The 19,949-nt window shown below is 37.8% G+C and overlaps 1 protein-coding gene across 1 annotated transcript in view; it reads right to left on the reverse strand.

Moving 5' to 3' along the window:
* Nucleotides 1-19,949, reverse strand: part of gad3 (glutamate decarboxylase 3) — a 39,709-nt gene that overhangs the window by 11,849 nt on the left and 7,911 nt on the right. The window contains exons 4-12 of the mRNA XM_084912863.1: nt 17,018-17,153; nt 12,920-13,010; nt 10,094-10,206; nt 9,248-9,363; nt 8,102-8,181; nt 7,694-7,748; nt 7,501-7,617; nt 6,689-6,753; nt 4,659-4,737 (exon numbers count right to left, since the gene is read on the reverse strand). Coding sequence (XP_084768989.1) covers nt 4,659-4,737; nt 6,689-6,753; nt 7,501-7,617; nt 7,694-7,748; nt 8,102-8,181; nt 9,248-9,363; nt 10,094-10,206; nt 12,920-13,010; nt 17,018-17,153 — 852 coding nt within the window. The remainder of the gene's footprint in view (nt 1-4,658; nt 4,738-6,688; nt 6,754-7,500; nt 7,618-7,693; nt 7,749-8,101; nt 8,182-9,247; nt 9,364-10,093; nt 10,207-12,919; nt 13,011-17,017; nt 17,154-19,949) is intronic.

Consider the following 19,949-nt stretch of genomic DNA (forward strand, 5'->3'; position numbering starts at 1 on the left):
GGAATATACAGGGAGTGCAGAATTATTAGGCAAGTTGTATTTTTGAGGAATAATTTTATTATTGAACAACAACCATGTTCTCAATGAACCCAAAAAACTCATTAATATCAAAGCTGAATGTTTTTGGAAGTAGTTTGTAATTTGTTTTTAGTTTTAGCTATTTTAGGGGGATATCTGTTTGTGCAGGTGACTATTACTGTGCATAATTATTAGGCAACTTAACAAAAAACAAATATATACCCATTTCAATTATTTAGTTTTACCAGTGAAACCAATATAACATCTCCACATTCACAAATATACATTTCTGACATTCAAAAACAAAACAAAAACAAATCAGCGACCAATATAGCCACCTTTCTTTGCAAGGACACTCAAAAGCCTGCCATCCATGGATTCTGTCAGTGTTTTGATCTGTTCACCATCAACATTGCATGCAGCAGCAACCACAGCCTCCCAGACACTGTTCAGAGAGGTGTACTGTTTTCCCTCCTTGTAAATCTCACATTTGATGATGGACCACAGGTTCTCAATGGGGTTCAGATCAGGTGAACAAGGAGGCCATGTCATTAGTTTTTCTTCTTTTATACCCTTTCTTGCCAGCCACGCTGTGGAGTACTTGGACGCGTGTGATGGAGCATTGTCCTGCATGAAAATCATGTTTTTCTTGAAGGATGCAGACTTCTTCCTGTACCACTGCTTGAAGAAGGTGTCTTCCAGAAACTGGCAGTAGGACTGGGAGTTGAGCTTGACTCCATCCTCAACCCGAAAAGGCCCCACAAGCTCATCTTTGATGATACCAGCCCAAACCAGTACTCCACCTCCACCTTGCTGGCGTCTGAGTCGGACTGGAGCTCTCTGCCCTTTACCAATCCAGCCACGGGCCCATCCATCTGGCCCATCAAGACTCACTCTCATTTCATCAGTCCATAAAACCTTAGAAAAACCAGTCTTGAGATATTTCTTGGCCCAGCCTTGACGTTTCAGCTTGTGTGTCTTGTTCAGTGGTGGTCGTCTTTCAGCCTTTCTTACCTTGGCCATGTCTCTGAGTATTGCACACCTTGTGCTTTTGGGCACTCCAGTGATGTTGCAGCTCTGAAATATGGCCAAACTGGTGGCAAGTGGCATCTTGGCAGCTGCACGCTTGACTTTTCTCAGCTCATGGGCAGTTATTTTGCGCCTTGGTTTTTCCACACGCTTCTTGCGACCCTGTTGACTATTTTGAATGAAACGCTTGATTGTTCGATGATCACGCTTCAGAAGCTTTGCAATTTTGAGACTGCTGCATCCCTCTGCAAGATATCTCACTATTTTTGACTTTTCTGAGCCTGTCAAGTCCTTCTTTTGACCCATTTTGCCAAAGGAAAGCACGTTGCCTAATAATTATGCACACCTGATATAGGGTGTTGATGTCATTAGACCACACCCCTTCTCATTACAGAGATGCACATCACCTAATATGCTTAATTGGTAGTAGGCTTTCGAGCCTATACAGCTTGGAGTAAGACAACATGCATGAAGAGGATGATGTGGACAAAATACTCATTTGCCTAATAATTCTGCACTCCCTGTAAATGGAGCTGGCTCTAGAGAAAATAGGTTAAAAATATTTAACCAACTCAAAAAACTACAGGCAGATGTTGTCCTTTTACAAGAGACCCACAGACCTCTTAGAGGTTCGAATGAACTTAAAACACCTGAGTTTCCTAATGTGTTCTCAGCTTGTTATAATTCTAGACAAAGGGGAGTAGCAATTTTAATACATAAAAATATTAATTTCACAGTACTCGATACAGTTATAGATCCAGAGGGCAGATTCTTAATCATTAAACTATCTATACGTGATAAAAAGCTATGTATTGTAAGTGTATATGGTCCAAATGTTGATGAACCCTCATTCTTTCACGGTTTTTTCAGTGCACCTTCTGAACACTTAGATGGCACACTTGTTCTTGGAGGCGACCTCAACCTTGGACTAAATGAAGAAATGGATAGGCTCAGCACAGCAGGAACTCAGCGTAATTGGCAGTCCACAAATGTAATCAAACAGTATATGAGCGACTTTGGTCTTTGCGATGCATGGCGCTCCCTTCACCCCAACAGTAAGGAATATACTTTTTTCTCACGTTCATCACTCCTACTCTCGTCTGGATTATTTTTTGGTCAGCAGCTCACTGCTGAGTGATATTTCAGACACTGAGATTCACCCTATAGCTGTCAGCGATCATGCTCCTGTATCTTTAACACTAATGCACAAGAATAATACTACGCCAAGTAAAAACTGGACATTTAATACATCACTGCTTAAAGATGAAGACTTTATTAAATATTTTAAAAAAGAATGGACTTCATATTTAGACTATAATGACACTCCCGAAACATCAGCTTCTGTCCTCTGGGAAGCACCGAAAGCTGTGATGAGAGGTAAAATAATTTCTTTCTCATCACATAACAAGAAAGAAGAAAACAAAAATATTCAGGAATTAGAAAAAAACATCAAATCACTAGAAGAAGCCTACGTGTCCCACCAAGATCAGGAAACATTGAGCAAAATACGCAAAACAAAACTAGAATTAAATGAGATAATTGATAAAAAAACAAAATTCTTAGTACAAAGACTACGCTTACAAAATTATGAACATGGTAATAAATCCGGTCAATTTCTAGCAAACCAGCTAAAAATAAAGAAAGAAAAAACAACTATATGTGCTGTTCAAGATTCATCTGGGAACACAATATATGACCCGATACAAATAAACAACATTTTCAGGGATTTCTATAAAACTTTATATACACCACAAATAAACCCATCTAAAAATGAAATTGATCAGTTTTTGGACAACACAACTCTTCCAAAATTATTAGACACTCAAGCAATGGCACTGGATTCACCACTGACACCAGGTGAACTCCAGGAAGCCCTGATAAGTATGCCCAATAATAAGGCTCCAGGTCCAGACGGCTTTCCTGCAGAATTCTACAAAGAATTCTGGACGATTCTAGCACCAGTTTTTTACAGAACGTTGTTGGAAATCAAAGAAAATGGCAGACTTTCATCAAATATGAATTCTGAAAACATTAATCTCCTGCTAAAACCAGGCAAAGACCCTGTATATCCCTCAAGCTATCGTCCAATATCCCTTATAAATGTAGACCTTAAAATAATCTGCAAAGCTCTCTCAAAGAGACTGGAGAAAATAACCCCCCTCTTAATTCATCCTGACCAAACTGGTTTCATAAAAGGTAGGCACTCAAACAACAAATACACGTAGATTACTTAATTTGATAGACTACTCATACAGTAAAAACCTAGAAACTACAATATTTTCTTTAGATGCAGAAAAAGCATTTGACAGAGTTAACTGGGAATTTCTGTTTGCAACTTTACACAAATTTGGTTTTGGATCCTCTTTCATAAACTGGTTAAAAATATTATATAATTCCCCAACAGCTTGTGTCAGAACAAATGACCAGACATCCTCCAGCTTCTGTCTCCTGAGGGGCACCAGGCAGGGATGCCCACTCTCCCCCTCACTGTTTGCAATTTTTATTGAACCACTAGCAGCAGCAATTAGACAGAATTCAGTAATTAAGGGCATAAAATGCAAGAACGTGGAACATAAAATCATCCTTTATGCGGATGATGTGTTACTTTTTCTCCAAAACTCACAAACCAATCTCTCTGGGGTGATTGAATTGATAAACTTTTTTGCAAGAATATCAGATTACTCAATTAACTGGTCAAAATCTACAGTCCTTCCGATTAATTGCTCCTTCCATAATTCTTCTTCTACACCACTGCAATTGGGAAATATAAAATATTTAGGTATTAATGTTTCTCCCAAGCTTGCAGATCTAACTAAATAAATTCCTCCTTATACACAAAGGAAGAGATATTGGTCCTGAAGCTGAGTTTATGCTCTAGTGTAGCTCTGTTTTACTGTGAACCTGAGCTGCACCTGTTATCAAATGTACCAACATCTACTGAAACAATTTTTCAGTCTACAAGTGGCCAGATTTTTGACCTGCCTGGAGGACCAGGGAATTCGCCATGTTATTCAAAGTTTAGGAATATACTCGGCATTCTAGGTAGGCAGGGTTAGAAATCTAATAGGCCCCTGTAGGCTCAAAGATATTAACAGCAGAGCGGTTCTTTGTTCTTGAGTCACAATCCAATATATTATAGCCCATGTCATGCGCACTTGTTATAAGACAATTAACAAGACAAGTATAGTGTTGCAGCAAAAACTGAACCTCCTCAAATTTTAAGGTTAGGGAAAAATCGTCAAAAGCTCAAAAACAGAAAGTGGACACCTAATTTTACATAACCATACACATAAATCATGTGTGTGTACTAAATTTCTTCCTAAATCAGTACTGTAAAATACAAAGTACTTAATCTGATGCATAATTTATTTTGAAACAGTTTTCAAATAGTTTCAAAAATTATTTACAATATGCTACAACAAAAAACTAAAAATTGTATAAAACACCACAAACATACCTATTTCTTAATGTTCTAACAACATTTTATAGCAATTAATCAAACCGTCTCGGAAAAACTGAAGCCCACACATCTGCTTCATTAAAGTGGTAAACAGAGGAAAATACAGACTGACAATAGCAGTCTTGACTCCAGATTAAAGAAAATCTCTTACTCTTTTCTTGACCAGTATGGCAGAGCACTGCAGAGGGACACCCATCATCTTGTGTGGATTCCATGTCACTGAACATGCTCTGAAAATGAAACAAAAAACAAACACAAAAGAAAACAAAAATATGTGGCACATAGTTGTGGTAGATATAAAAAAAAAAACTCACAAGGGTAGTAATTTTTAGTATTATACTGCAATGTGTATGGTTCATATTAGTAGTTTTTATTTTTCCTCTCCGTCATGTCTGTTCCCATGTACTATGCAGCAGGTGGAGGTGTGCATTCTTGATCAGGACTTAGTGGCCCAACCAACCTGAGGTGTATTCCAAGCAGGTTAAACTAACAACTGGTTTTCTGTTCCAGAAAAATGGTTAATTAACCAGTAAATGAGGTAACGTAAAGCAGTTTCAGTGAATCTACCCAGGTACCAGTAACTCAGGACCAGAACTACCCGAACGTATCAGACTCCATAATGGATCAGCAAACTGGGTCTATGTTGGGGTCCACTTGCACATCAGGACAGATCTAAAACCGATTCTGGATGAGGCTAAGCTGACTCTAATTCAACTCTGTCATTTCATTCCATCATCCAATCCAGATCTGTTCTGGATCCATTTAGAATGGCTTATTTGTCCCATACCCATGGTATGTGAGCTCCACTGATGATGGCTTTCTTTCTGTATCGCACATGTGCTCTGCATGGACAAACTCATTGAACTAATTCAATGAGTTGACTGAGTTCTGATCAGGTCTTCTGGAACAGAAAACTCAGAGTTGCCGATCTATGAGTTAATCAACTTAGAGTTTGTGTTGCAAATGTCTCTTAGGCCTCTACTCAAGGTTGTTGTTACTGTAATTTGATGTTGTTTTTGTTTGTTTGTTGTTGTTTTTTCTTCTGAGATCTTTTCCCCACAGCTGCAACTGCCCAAAAATAACTGACTAGTTCTCTACACACAAACTGTGTGTAAACCATCTTGGTACCAAAACCATCTTGGTACTTGTGACAAAGCAGATGCCACTGGACAAAACACAAAAATATATAGGAATTTTTCTTGGCCTGGTCTTTTTATAGCAAATAGCTCCCTTGAAAATATGCTACAGTAGATCAAAAACTGAAGAAAACAATGAATCAACATATGGACATTACCTGTGCAAAGATTAATGCTGCTGCGGTGAAGCAATCTGGTATTGAATAGCAAAAATTAGGCTTTCTTGTCAGAGGAAACAGTGGGCAAAAATACTATACACAACGGTAGACTGGTGTGTAACAAGCAAACAAAATATAGAATAGTGGGTCTACCTTACAATAGAGAGAGAAAATAAAGAGTTTTTGTAAACTGGTATCGAAGTACACTTCCTGCACAGAGATTTTGACGTTTCTATGGATACCACACATGTCTATATTTAAATAACAGATTTGGCGGTACAGCCAGTTAAACCAGATGTTCTCCCTTTCACCCCCGGCCCCGGGAGCCATTGGAAAAGATGTGTTTGCTTGTGGACACATGTGAAAAACATATGAAGAAGATCTTGCAATAGGATGTAAATTGTCACAAGTTTGTTGAATCTGCTAATTTTTTTTTTTTTTTCATTTTGAAGTTTGACATTAGATACACAACATTACCTTTACCAGTAAATTTCTTTTCTCAGTTTGTGCAATGCACACACACTGAGTTTACCTTCAATGAAATTTTGGGAGGGCCTCAAAGAGAGGCTCAGTGATAAACACAGATGGCAGGACATTTAATAAAGGAGGGGTTTCATTGTGTGCTAGATAATAAAAAAAATGATGCACTTCAAACGTTCTGTACTAACACGATGCAATATAACATAAATGCTTCCTGTGGTCAAGCTGGATGGTGGGTATGTTATTTTCTTTTCAGTTCAACTAATCATTATGTTCAGTGTCATTTGAAACCTTGCTTTGCTTTATTGTTGAGCTGGCTCTCAAATTGCTTTTTGGCTCTTAATAGTGCTTAATAGTTCCAGTGGAAATATGCTGTGTGAACTGACTGGGACTATTTGGATAGTTACCGTTCAATGCCCTCCAATTTCATTCTGTGTCTGTCTGACATCAGCAGGCCTCCACCCCAAGCTGCCTGGAGGGACAGAATCAAAGAACACAGGCACTTTAGATAGACCATCTATGTTTCTACAAATGTGTTTCTAGAATTTATTACACACCCCTTAAAACTTGACTATTTAGATTTGGGAGCAGGAAGAGTAAATTACTGGACTGTGGACTACCAAATATTAGGTCCTTGTTAGTAAATGATCAACATATTGATTCAGTCTTCCTTACAAAATTGGTTATGGCAAGATGAATATGAGTCAAATGTGACTCTAAGTCGCATTTGAATGCTTTATCAGATAAATGTTGTTGTGAATTGGCGCTATGTAAATAAAATTTAATTAAACTGTCTCAAAAAGTACTTTAAATGTTATAAGTAGCAGTAATTTGAAAACTTGCACAACATCAAATTTATTTGCATGATGCTAGTGGTGTCCACACAACACTCGGCAATCTGTACTTCCTGATTTTAGATTTCAGATTGTCTTTTCTCAAACACACAAAATGGCAAATAAAACTGGTGCATGAAAGACTCAACTCAAATGTAATAATATACAATTATGCACAAAGAGAGACTGGTTTGAGTGTATATTGTATTACTCCTGAAGTAGGTGCATAAATTATTTACATAGTCCAACCATGATACTGAAGACAAAAAGCAAGTATGCGCACTGTAATCCATTTGATTTTAGGAAAACATTTTGGTGTAGGTCAAGGTTACACTGTAAATAATGTCCTCTGTGTGAAAGCAGGGAGAGGTGTAGAGAGCACTTACATCAACATGCATCCAGAGTGTGTGTGTGTGGCAGATGTCTGCAATGGCATTAAGGGGATCAAAGGCTCCATACACAGTAGTTCCTGCTGTGGCGTTCACATAGAAAGGAACCAAACCCTAGAGAGAGGCAGGGATTTGTACTGACAAGGATTGTTTTTACTGATGTATTTTTTAAAAAACCTTTCATTCATACCTTTTCTTTAGCTGTGGCAATGGAAGTCTCAAGTGCTGCAGGAATAATTTTCCCTCTTAAACAAAAAGTGTATACATGTTCAGTAAATAGAAATGTGCTATTCCCTTTCATTAATCTATAACACACGAAAATCAAATCTATTTATGCCAAATATATGCAATATATTGTAATATAGTGTATCAGAATCAGAGGAAATTATGTAATATAATGTAAGACACACATCACTATAAAAATATTTTTATTGTCTTTTGTTTTTTAATATCTATGAAACATAATATCAAATATCTTCTCCTATTGGAACAATTTTAGCAAAACATATAAATGAATACAGACAAACTGGGACAGGTGAGCAAACATGTTTGATTGGGCCGGTTAATGTCAGGTGTGGTTAGCATGCACCTTACTCACCTTTCATCACATTTCACCACAACCACATTCTCAGTGCCTATGCCCAGCACAGCTGCAGATTTCTTTATTGAATAATGACTCTGAATAGAAGGAGAGACAGCTTTTCATCTGTATTTGTCTCACTACAATATCAAGAAAAAGACTTAACCCTTTGATTCAACTGAAAGAAGTGCTCATAGTGATTCCATTAAAGCATTTGCAGGTGCTCGTTTATATTTATTATTCTGTAATTGTGTTTCACTCGTGCTGCACACAAGCCATTTTAGGATATTGCACTGACAAAAACAGCCAACCATAAACAGCACAGTGCAAAGGTTTTGAGCCAGGGCCACCCTTCATTTCTTTTTCATTGGTCTAGTTATGTATTTTCACTTTGCTTCCAAAGAACCAAACTTTCCTGAAATTCTTATAAGAGCTCATCTTGAGCAGCTCAGCTTTCTGAGAGTCTTTCAAAGTTTTAGTTAGTTCATCACACCACTTGATGCTGGCATATGTACCATTCAAGCCCAAACAGGGCACCTAGTTCAGCAGATGAACCAAGAAGCCACCTTCTTGACAGCCACTCTGCATGTTTAACATAACAATAATCTCAAATGGTAACAGCATATCTGGAAACACACAATGGGAAGACTATCAGTGATGAGCAGGCTTCCCAATAACCCGATCTTATTTTTGAAGCAGTTTGGGATCATCTTGACAGAGAACAGAACAAAAGACGGAGAACATTAAGATGGATTTCTGAAGACTACTTAAAGACATCTGAAGAATGCCTTCCTGTTCAGGCTGTGCTGAAGAATAAAGGTACTCATACAAAATAGTGATATTCATTTTTAGTTTTTAGAATTGTAGAAACTCTGGTTTTTCTTATATCATTTTGCAAATATATTTCCCTTTATGTTTGCACATGCTTCACTGAACCTATTTCCAACTTTCCTAGCAAAATACAAAGAAATGGGGGGTGGCTTGGAACTTGGATTGTAAGTGGACTGAAGTACTGTAACTTTTTTTGGAGGTCTTATTAAACGCAAAAATGAACATCAGACATGTTAGACCAGAAACAATGCAAGAAGTCAAAATAATGCCACTTTCATGTGGACCTGCAGGGCTTACGCCCATAGATTGAAAAAGTGTGCGAGTTATGATTACATGTTCTGACGTGAACATGGCCAGCCGAGGCAGAGCTCCCATCCCTCTGGTCTTCACCTCTGGGTAGAAGTGATACCTGGCCAAGAGGATGCTGTACAGATTGGATATCGTGCCTCCTACAGAAAACAGAATGCAAGTAGAAAGTTAGTCCATTGTATACCTTTCTTTAACTACTGATACTCTAAACTGCATATATTGTACCACCATTGTGGCAATGTAGTTTTGGAGTCACAAAGTCAGCACAGAAAGAAGGCTCAAATACATGGGTGGGTGGTAAAAAAAAAACAAAACAAAAAAACAACATAAAACCACTGGACTTTGACAGCCTGTCATTTATTTCTTCCTTTTAATCAAAATGTTAATTTGAATTAACATTCTATAGCCTTCAATGTATGTGTATTACTATTCTAATAACAGAAAATCTAATTTCATTTTATTTAGGTTTAAATCAAATTTAGGGTTAGTGCTAATTAGCAATCATAATGAATATGTCCTATAATCTCAACCAGATTTTTACCCAAACCATGACTTTTCCTTTGCTGTTTGTGGATTTCCATCCCTTTATTAGAGCAGAAATGTCTCATCATACAATAACAGTAATCAGTCAAATCAATTTTGCATTGATTTGTAAAGAGTGTAAATCATGGTGTGCATGCATTTTGACAAAATCCATGGCAGTAAAAATTCCCCTTAGTGCATAAAATGACCATAATATATTAAAAAAATAGCTTTATCATTCATAGAGGTCAAAGGTTCAGGTTTTTTCTTTAATTAGTCACTTATCCATATCTAAAGGTGTTTACTTTTAACTTCTTGAAGCAGATTTTTGTCATATCTTTTTTTTACCTGGACAGAAGAGTCCGTCACCCTCATCATCAGCCCACCCCACAATGCTTCGCATTTTTTTCAGCAGAGCCTCCTCAATGAGGAGGAAAACAGGCGAAACTTCATATGTGAACCTGGTAAAGAAATGTACATTCTAGAATTACATAGAAATGTAATTCTATTACAAATAAAGCCTGTAAAACAAGCAGCATCTCCCAGCCAGTTTTAACCAGTTAGATAGCTGCACATTCTCATATAAAACTCTGTGAACTCCACTAACTGGTTTACAGCCTGTGGTTTTCTGAACATGATAATATTTAATCATTCTATGTCTGCTTTAATAAATAATAATTGAAGAAAGAAGTGTTTTACTGGTGATTCCTCAAGGTGGATACACGAATACAACAGCACCCTGACTGCCATTAGGTATCAGAAAGAAATCCTTGGATTGTCAGAGCCTACGCTGGTGCAGTGGGTCCTGGGTTCCTCATGGTGCACAACAGTGCCTCATATTCCTTCTGTGGCAAGAGTATGCATTTTTAAAAGTGTTCATCCATTTTTTTGGACTATACATACATTAGTATGTAAGTTTACACCAGGGGTCGGCAACCCTAGGCACGCATGCCACAGTTGGCACACGAAGGGTTAACTGATGGCACGACCATAGCTGGACTGGCCATCGGGCATACCGGGCATTTGCTCGATGGCCCGGTGACTTTTTTTTTCTTTGTAACGGTATAAACAATGAAAGGTGGTGGATTGGCCAGATGCTGGTCAGTGTGTAAACATAACTCAGTTGTGTGGTGGTGGCTATGGTGGTGCTTCCTCAGATTCAGATTCAGATTCATTAGCAAGTGGTTTATCGCCCAATTTGCACCAGAAAGAGGAAACCAGCAGATGTCGCGCTAAACAACAGCAGCACGTTTAAGCTTGATCAGCTGTTGTTAGAATGTATTTAATATTAACTTCTAGTATCAGCTGATGTTTGCTGGAGCTACAGCTGTAAAGCTGGTGGTCATGATGTCGGTTTGGATATGTGGTGAGAGGGAAACATGCAGATGAAACCAGGAGATGTCCTTACTGAATCATCAGAGCTGAACAGGTGATGGAGAAACAGGTTTACCTTTTAGGTGACATGAATGAGTTGAAGGGAAGTTATGAACTGTTTCTGAGAAATAACACCAGGATCCTTTTCTATGTAGCTGACAGCTGGTAACTGTGCAGGGGCGGGTGTAGCAAAGTTTTGCCAGGGGGGCCAGGTAGGGCATTAACAGGGAAAGGGGGGCACAAAGAAATACTTTCTTATTCTCATTTAAAATGTCTAGCTTTTATTAAATAATTATCTGAAGCTTACAACCAAAGTTTTTATCTGACGTAAAATGTATAGAAATCATACATATAACATCGAAGCAGCTGGAATCCATAGCTGTGCGTGTTCATGGAGCTGCATTTTCACCTGCTGGACATCACTACCTGACAAGTTTAACTGTCTTCAGAAGATTGCAGAGGCCTTATTGACAGTATTTGGCTCTACATGTCTGTGTGAGCAGATTTTCTCTCACATGAGTCCTCAGGTAGCCTCTGAATGCTGGACACTCGGAGACCTGTGTCTCTGAGTGGGAAACCAGAGATCACATTAACATGTGTGTCTCTGTATTAACAAACATGCCATATTGGCCCAGTTTATTTTTCTTATTATTGTTGTGAGGAGACCATAAATAGCATTTGTATTTTCTGTTGTTCAGTTCATTTGCTGTTATGGATAAAAAGTCTTTTTTTGTTTCAAAATAGCTGATAACTATTCGCTGATAGCTGCCAACATCTGCGAACAAATATAATTCTATAAAGGAGTTCTATATAGTGTGTAACTGTTACTATAGAGCGTTATAAAATTTATTGCTAATGCAGTCATATGGCACACTGACTGAGGAAATTCTAAATGGCACTCGTCATCAGAAAAGTTGCCTACCCCTGGTTTACACACACTCATCGGCATCGGTGTAATGGTAATTTCAATTATTTCTTTAAACAGTTCTTTTTCCTGGTTGAAATGATTGTCCATATTTATTTAATGAATTAAAAATTCAAATCACAGAGGAGGGGCCTGAAAGCTGGAGGCTCTGGCTCCTATTGTACAAGTGCTTTATTAGGGTGATATGGTACTATGAGGTCTTTAAGATAAGAAGGGTCTTGATTATTCAAGAGCAGGAGGACCTTGCAGTTGCAGCAAGATTTCAATCCATTACAGCTTAGTGTGTCACCAATAGTGTTCTTGGTGAGTGTGGTTCCAGCTGCCTTCAGATCATTAACAAGCAAAGGTCAAAGGTAATTTTATATTTCCTCCATTTCCACCTTCTCACCAAGCTTTTCACTGATGGTCTTATAACAAATTCCAGCCTTGTGCAGGTTTTTAAGCTTGTCACTGATGTTCCTTCACAATTTTGTAGAATTGCCCAGGTTGGAATGGAACAAACTGATTTTATAGACAGCTTTCTACATTTAACAAGTTCCAAATCCAAATCCAATTTATTTATATAGCACATTTAAAAACTTTAAAAAGTTTTCCCAAAGCGTTGTACAAGAACAAAGCAATAGATAAACCCACTCACACTAAAACACTCGCACAACACACCTTAGTTCTATAGAAAATCTGTCCATTAGGCAGCCAAGAAGCCTAAAGGATTTTCTGAGATGTATTCTACTGTGCTTCCCAACAAGGGTTTCTCCACCAAGTACTAAGTCATGTTTTGATTGGAGATCAAATACTTATTTCCCTCAATATTTTTTCTCAATGACATGCAAATCAATGTATAACTTTTGTGTAATGTGACTTTTTTGAGATCTTACATGTTCGTGTTGGCTGTTGAGGTCAACCACTCGCCAGCCACACCAATCACATCCAAACCTGAAGAGAGCTGATTGAAAAAACGTGGATGACCTGAAAAACATAAGTAAAGAAGAATTAGTGTATATATAGTTTTATAGTGTGGTTTTTTTCTGTTTGGGGTTTATATATGTGTTTTTATGCTTATGAGTGCATGTGTGTGTGTGTGTTTGTGTGTGTTATAAAATAATACATAATACTTTACTACTAAGGTTTGACATTTCTTGTGTGCATTTATACATCTCCAATAAAATAAAGACAACAAAGAATGTGATTAAAGATGTACAGTAACAGAAATGTCCTTCATTATTCCCTGTAACAGGGAAGCCTTGTTCTACACAGCAAAATCTCCAGTGTTAAATTAACACTAGAGAGTGTCTATATGGGTCCACACCTCTGAGTGTTAAATACAACACTGTTGAGTGTTAAATTAACACTTTTGACAGTGTTATACTGGAAAAATATTCCAGTGTTAGAAAATCAGCACTGCTCAGTGTTAGCCATTGTTAATCTTCAAAACTGACTAGGTTACTTTTAAACATATAACACCGTCAAAAGTGTTAATTTAACACTCAACACTGTTGTATTTAACACTCAGAGGTGTGGACCCATATAGACACTCTCTAGTGTTAATTTAACACTGGAGATTTTGCTGTGTACCAGTTAAAAGGTTTTTTTTCCTTCCCACTGTCAGAGGGGTCACATGATTGTTGAGGTTTTCCCTGTATTCTTTTAGGCTCTTTACCTTACAGTATAACGCACCTTGAGGCAAGTGTTGTTGTGATTTGGGGCCAAGGGCGTAGATTTGGTTTTGGCATTGGTGGGGACGGATGATTCAACCACCGAACCCTGCCCTGTTTCTTTTTTTTCCCCTTTTTGTCTTTGCTTCTTGATAAAAAAAAAAAAGAAGAAATATACTTGCCTACATATGCTATTCTACATGCTTTTAAACCATTTAAAATTAAAATTCATAGTTTTATATGTGAATTATATAATGTTAAGTTACTATTAAACAAATGAAAATGGGCTTTCTGTTTTGCACACAAATAGAAAACATAAAAATAGCTTAAAATACAGTCATGAGAATAAAAGAATATGACTTTAAGGACTTAACAACATTACTTCAGTTATAGTACACCAACATCTCTGACACATTAGCACTAAGGGAACACTGAATGAGCTGGTGGGTTTTGTCCATAAAACTACTCATCTAAGATTACCACAAAGTAACAGATCTCTTAGCAAAATTATACAACATTTTAGGCACTATTGCGCCGATCAAATCAGTGAGCTGGGATGTTTTACTCTAAACATGAACTGTTACAGCAACAGACATGGACTACTGGTGTCCCACACAACAACTCAATGTCCACTATGTGAAGGAGCCAAACACATGCCTTCTCCTCTCATTAACTGAGATAAACTGCTGGCATACTTGTTTTACATCTATACTGTTCAGTCTCTCCTGGTGGACATGGTTATTCATGTTACATACAATTTTAGACTGATGTGGGCCAAAGCCTAAAACGATGTGCCGGGAGTTTGCTGTTCTCCCCGGTTCAGATATTTGAAGTTTGCACGACTACATTCTCGCCTGAAAAATTTTTAAAAGTTTATTTTGCAACCCAGAAAGAGTAATAAGAGGGGCACTGAAATTCGGGATTGTCCGAGAAAAACGGGAGGGTTGGCATGTATTGCCTTGCATAGCCTGTAACGTTATTATGATGGACAGATTTTATGAGTGAACTTGACTTTAAGTGACTTACAGGTTTCTTTGAAAAATACTTTCTTACATCCAGGTTCTTTTTGCTACCATCCTCCTCTCCTCCTTGCAGGTCCTGGCAGCGCAGGCTTGCCGCTGCTAAAACTAAACAGAGCTCCCTGAAAGGCACAGCCAATCACATTGGCCATATTTGTCACATGATATAGGGCTCCAGTAGAGAACGTAATTTAACTCTTTCTGCACCGCTGGGTGAATGAGACGTTGACAGATTGGGTTGTTGTTGTTTTTTTTTAATTTCTATCGGTTTTGTTTTTCTTTACTCGAAGAGATCAAATTGTTGGTGGGGACAATTCAATAATCGCTGGATATTGGTGGGGACATGTCCCTTCCGTCCATGCCAAATCTACGCCCTTGTTTGGGGCTATATAAAAAAAACTGAATGAAACTGAATTTATTTGATGTCTGACTATTGTCTAAAGAATATTTAATCAATTTCTTTCTAACAACCCACATTCCGTTAACCAATACTTTTCATACCTATAGTGGTGCTCTTAAGGCATCAGATTGTTTGTTTGGAAACACTGGCATAAAAAGAGTAACTTTGGTGCATGCATCATTTTACAGTATTTCGGCAGCTGTGCTTGGGTGTGTGCATGCGTGCGTGCGTGTGTGCTTGAGTGCATTGGGTTTGGAGTGGCTGACTTGCCAGCATGCCACGAAGGTGCCTCTGACTTTTAAATGTTTGGCTCTTGGTGAGTGGGTTGGGTAAAGTAAATTCAGTTTCCCGATGAATAATGCAGTGGCAATTTTTTAGACAGCATAGATAAAATGCATAAGGTTGATTAGAGTGGTGTAGTGGTGTCCTCGGGATTCCCATATGCTTGTTTGCCATTCACCTAGGGACCATTTTTGATCCAAGGACACCACAAGGGTTACAGACACAATTTTCTTTTACTGGACCTTCTCCACTCATGTCTCCTTGCAAGTCTCTTCAGTTAAAACATATCATCTCCATTAGAAGAAAAATTGAACCTGGATTTCAAATTTAGGATTGACGACTTTGTTGTTGACGACCGTGCCCCCCTGGCTCGTTACCCACATCTGGTCAGAATTTCAGGGCAGTGGGAATATATTTTCTTAGAAAACTTGTGACATGCTCAATAATTACTTTATCTGCTGTATACGAAAAACACGGGAGAACTTGGACCAGGAACGGTTCGCTAATAAAGAGAGTTTCAGTCAAGCAAAAACATTTTCAGTCTAGTCTGGTGAGATCTTAAAAAACTCAATGTCACTATCATGCACAGGACTGAGGATAACGGTGCTGATTGGAAGAGGAAATCTCATGGTGAAATTTTCCTTAGCCATAGAAGCAGCATCAGTGGTGAATATTATTTTCCAAGTATTTTATTACTCCTTCTGTTTACACTGATAAAGTGATGGCAGCTGAGATATTAAAGGTAAGGGCAGTGTTGGAAAATATGAAAGTTTTTTTTATAAATGTTTTTTTTTTTTTTTAGCTTGTGGTTAATTTATAATGCTGCTATGCCACAAACTACTCCATAAGACACTGAAAAACAAATTGTACCTTGCATTTTCCACAAATGACAGAGAACAAGGTCAGAAAGTACAAGTAATATATTTTCCAATGCACTTCCTGCCATCAAATGTTTTAGAAAAAGTTCTTTGTACTAATCAGTGGGGAAAGTAAATATTTGCAGCCAAGGTTCATTAGGAAAATGTAGACTGCATAAAGAAGTTAGGTTTTGAGTCACAATGTAGAACCATGACTTGGTTCTACATTGGAATCCAACTGTATAGAAACAAAGCATATATTTGCATGCTATATAATATGGAGAGAAACCAATCTGACAGTGATGTCAATTGGGTGTTTCTTGACTTCTGAGCCATGGGAGACCTCCCAGCTTGTTCCAAACAGGGTGGTTGGTGCCTTGGGGGTGGAAATACTATTTTTTCTCTTTCAGTAAATGTACTGTATATGAGTTCTAATACTGAACTAAAGTTCAGGAGCACTTGGACAAAACTAGGCTTATTCATTGCTGTTTAGTGTGCTAAAAACCAATTATATTTTTCAAAATAAATACATAAATAATTAAGTATTAATAACAAGGACCTGCAAAAGCACTTCAGCAGATTGCATGGCACACTGAGCACATCTGAATCTCAAGTGATCCAGGTAACGTAATTTGCATAGAGACAAATCCTCCATTGTTGAGTGGAACAGAACTTCTTTGTTTTTTAAGTTGCAAAAGAAACACACATCTGTAGGTAAGAACTCAGACCTGACACGATAAACATATTTTAGTACTTCCCATACCTGTACTAACACCATATTTGAGGGTGTCTCTACAGTCCACTAGTAACTGCTCCAGAGTTTCTGGTTGTACTGGCAGGTCAAGACTGAAGCCCTCCAGTCCCTCCTTTAGCTGATGAGGATGATGGAAGTCCAGCACCTACATGGTAGATACTATTTTTTACATTTTAAAATCATACACATTTTAAATCCTACACATACATAAAAACATTTTCAATCATGTCAGTTTCGCTGGGATTTAATATGGGGACTCATTCCTCTATCATTTTATTAAGAATTACATTTTTTGCCAGTAGGTAGAAGTGAAAAGTGAAAAACAGGATTAACATCATACATGTGCTTTACATATATTACAAATAGACAAAGTGATTTGAAATGAATGACTATTATTTTAGTTTTTTAGATATTAAAGTAATTCTATAAACACAGAATAATCTGTAAAATTACTGTATATACACTACTGTCCAAAGGTTTTTAGAACACCCCAATTTTTCGAGTTATTTATTGCAATTCAAGTCGTTCAAGTCCAATGAATAGCTTGAAATGGTACAAAGGTAAGTGATGAACTGCCAGAGGTTTAAAAGAAAAGGTAAGGTTACCCAAAACCGAAAAAGAATGTACATTTCAGAATTATACAAAAAAGCCTTTTTCAGTGAACACAACATGAGTCAACAATTTAAAGCTGTTCTGCAGTAGTGGAGGTTGATTAAGCCTTGAAAGCTGGTTCTACTAATTCCTACAGGTTTGTTGTAGTGTGTAGTGTAGTTGTAGTGTGTTGCTACAAAAATGGTGAGAAAAAGGCAATTAAGTAATGTTGATCTAGTGCTTGTTACTGGGAAAACAGTGTACAGTTCTAGTTGGGAAGATCCCCACAGAAATGCATATAGGTTAATTATGCAGTCTGTGATGCTGTTGACATATTCACCATTTGGATCACAGAGCGTGTCCCAGTCAGGAGTTATGCAGAGCCTTGCTGGTTTCCTGACTCCACCTCCTCACAGACTTGGTGACAACAGGAGTGTGCAAAACAGAAAGTCCATGTTTTACAGTCAAACACACTGCTGGAAAGTTGTCACAGTGGACTCCAGACTGGCATTACACTACTAAGAAGAATATTAGGACACTAATGGTTTACACTAAGGCTGAACGATTTATCGTTTTCTGATCAAAATTGCGATTTCAGACAAAGTGATCACGTGATCGCCAAAGCTGTGTTTTTTGTAGCACTCCTAACTGACCCAGGATCTGTAGTTTTTTGATGTGTTTTGGGTTTTTTTTTAACACACACATGTCATCTCTCTACCATCCTGCCAAGCTCACCAATCAGAAGTGGCATGTCATGATGGCTTCAGCCGAACCAGAAGCGCAGTTAGGAGATTTCTACGGTGGCCCTGAGAGGCCAAATGGACTGCAACTTAAGAAAACACCAGCAATAAGAAAAACGCTGCAAAAGCACACAGAACACAATGGAAATAGGAAAAACAACAACGGAAATAGGAATAGGAACAAGCAGATTTACAAAAGCACAAGGGAAGTGTTTCTGGGAGACAATAACCCGGCGGACCAGTTGCAGGAACCCAAAACATGGTAGGTGTGCTTTATAATGATTCATATAATACTGATGACAGATTTTTAGGCTAATAGTTAGGCTAACACACTTACCTCTCATCTTTTCTTTCCTCACAAAACCGATAGATCCTCCACTTCTCTTAAGTGTCTCCCAGCGCAATTCTTAGCATATTTTGGTCATCAGTATTATATGAATCATGATAAAACACACCTATCATGTTTTGGGTTCCTGGAACAGGTCCATCAGGTTATTGTCTCCCAGAAACACTTCCCTTGTGCTTTTGGAAATCAGTTTTTTCCTATTTCTGTTTTTGTTTTTCCCATTTTTGTTTTGTTTTTTCTTATTTCTGTTGTAATTTTTCCCATTTCCATTGTGTTCTGTGTGCTTTTTCAGCGTTTTTCTTATTGCTGGTGTTTTCTTAAGTTGCAGTCCGTTTGGCCTCTCAAAAACCAGCACGTTGGTCATTTGGGAGTATTGCGGGTTTGAGGCTGCAGACGTGCACCAGAAACAGGTACTGTGCAACACCTGTCGCATTAAAGTTGCAACATGTAGCGGAAACATAACCAACTTATACTGACACTTGAAAAATCACCACAGGCATTTGCATGAGGAGTGCATGACAAAAAAGTCTGCTGAAAAGTCTAGTGAAAGTGGCGCTCAGGTTCATTGTAGCAAACAGTCTATAATTACTGCATCTTTTGATAGCTGAACTCTGTTTGATGAGAGCAGCAAAAGATATCAGGTGATAACAAATGCCATAACATATTACATTGCCAGGGACATGGTGTTTGTTAACACGGTCACTAAATACAGATTTAAAAACCTCCTTTGCATGCTGGACAGAAGATATGTGATACCCTCCCACATCTACTTCAGCCAGGTTGCCATCCCACAGCTATATGCAGAGTGTAAAGAAAAAGTGGTAACAGAACTGAAAAATTTAGAGTAAGAATGCACATGCATGTTTCTTGTTAATAAATACATTTGAAAGCACTTCTTACCTTTAGTTTTCATCCTTACGTCATATTAATAGCTTTTAATGCTCTGATGGTATGATGTCATCTTCTGTGATGTTTGTAAATCTTACTGTACATTGTGAATTTTGTGCTGAAGCTTAATTTGAAGTATATCATGAATTGAATTGAAATCATAATTAGATCATTTCTAAAATTGTTCAGCCCTAGTTTACATATTAGTCTATCAAGGGAAAGATCACTAGTTGTATTCCAGGAGAAGACACAATCCCTTTAGGGTTGCACCAGGAAGAGTATTTGACAAAAGAAACAAAAAAAAAGTTTGGCAAATTAACCATGTGCCTGATCTGGCAAGCACTTGTGAATAGGGGTACTGCTGTATTCTGAATCA

Source organism: Perissodus microlepis, chromosome 18 (genome assembly GCF_051167445.1).
Source record: "Perissodus microlepis isolate ML-2025 ecotype Zambia chromosome 18, ASM5116744v1, whole genome shotgun sequence".
In the NCBI taxonomy this organism is placed as follows: domain Eukaryota; kingdom Metazoa; phylum Chordata; class Actinopteri; order Cichliformes; family Cichlidae; genus Perissodus; species Perissodus microlepis.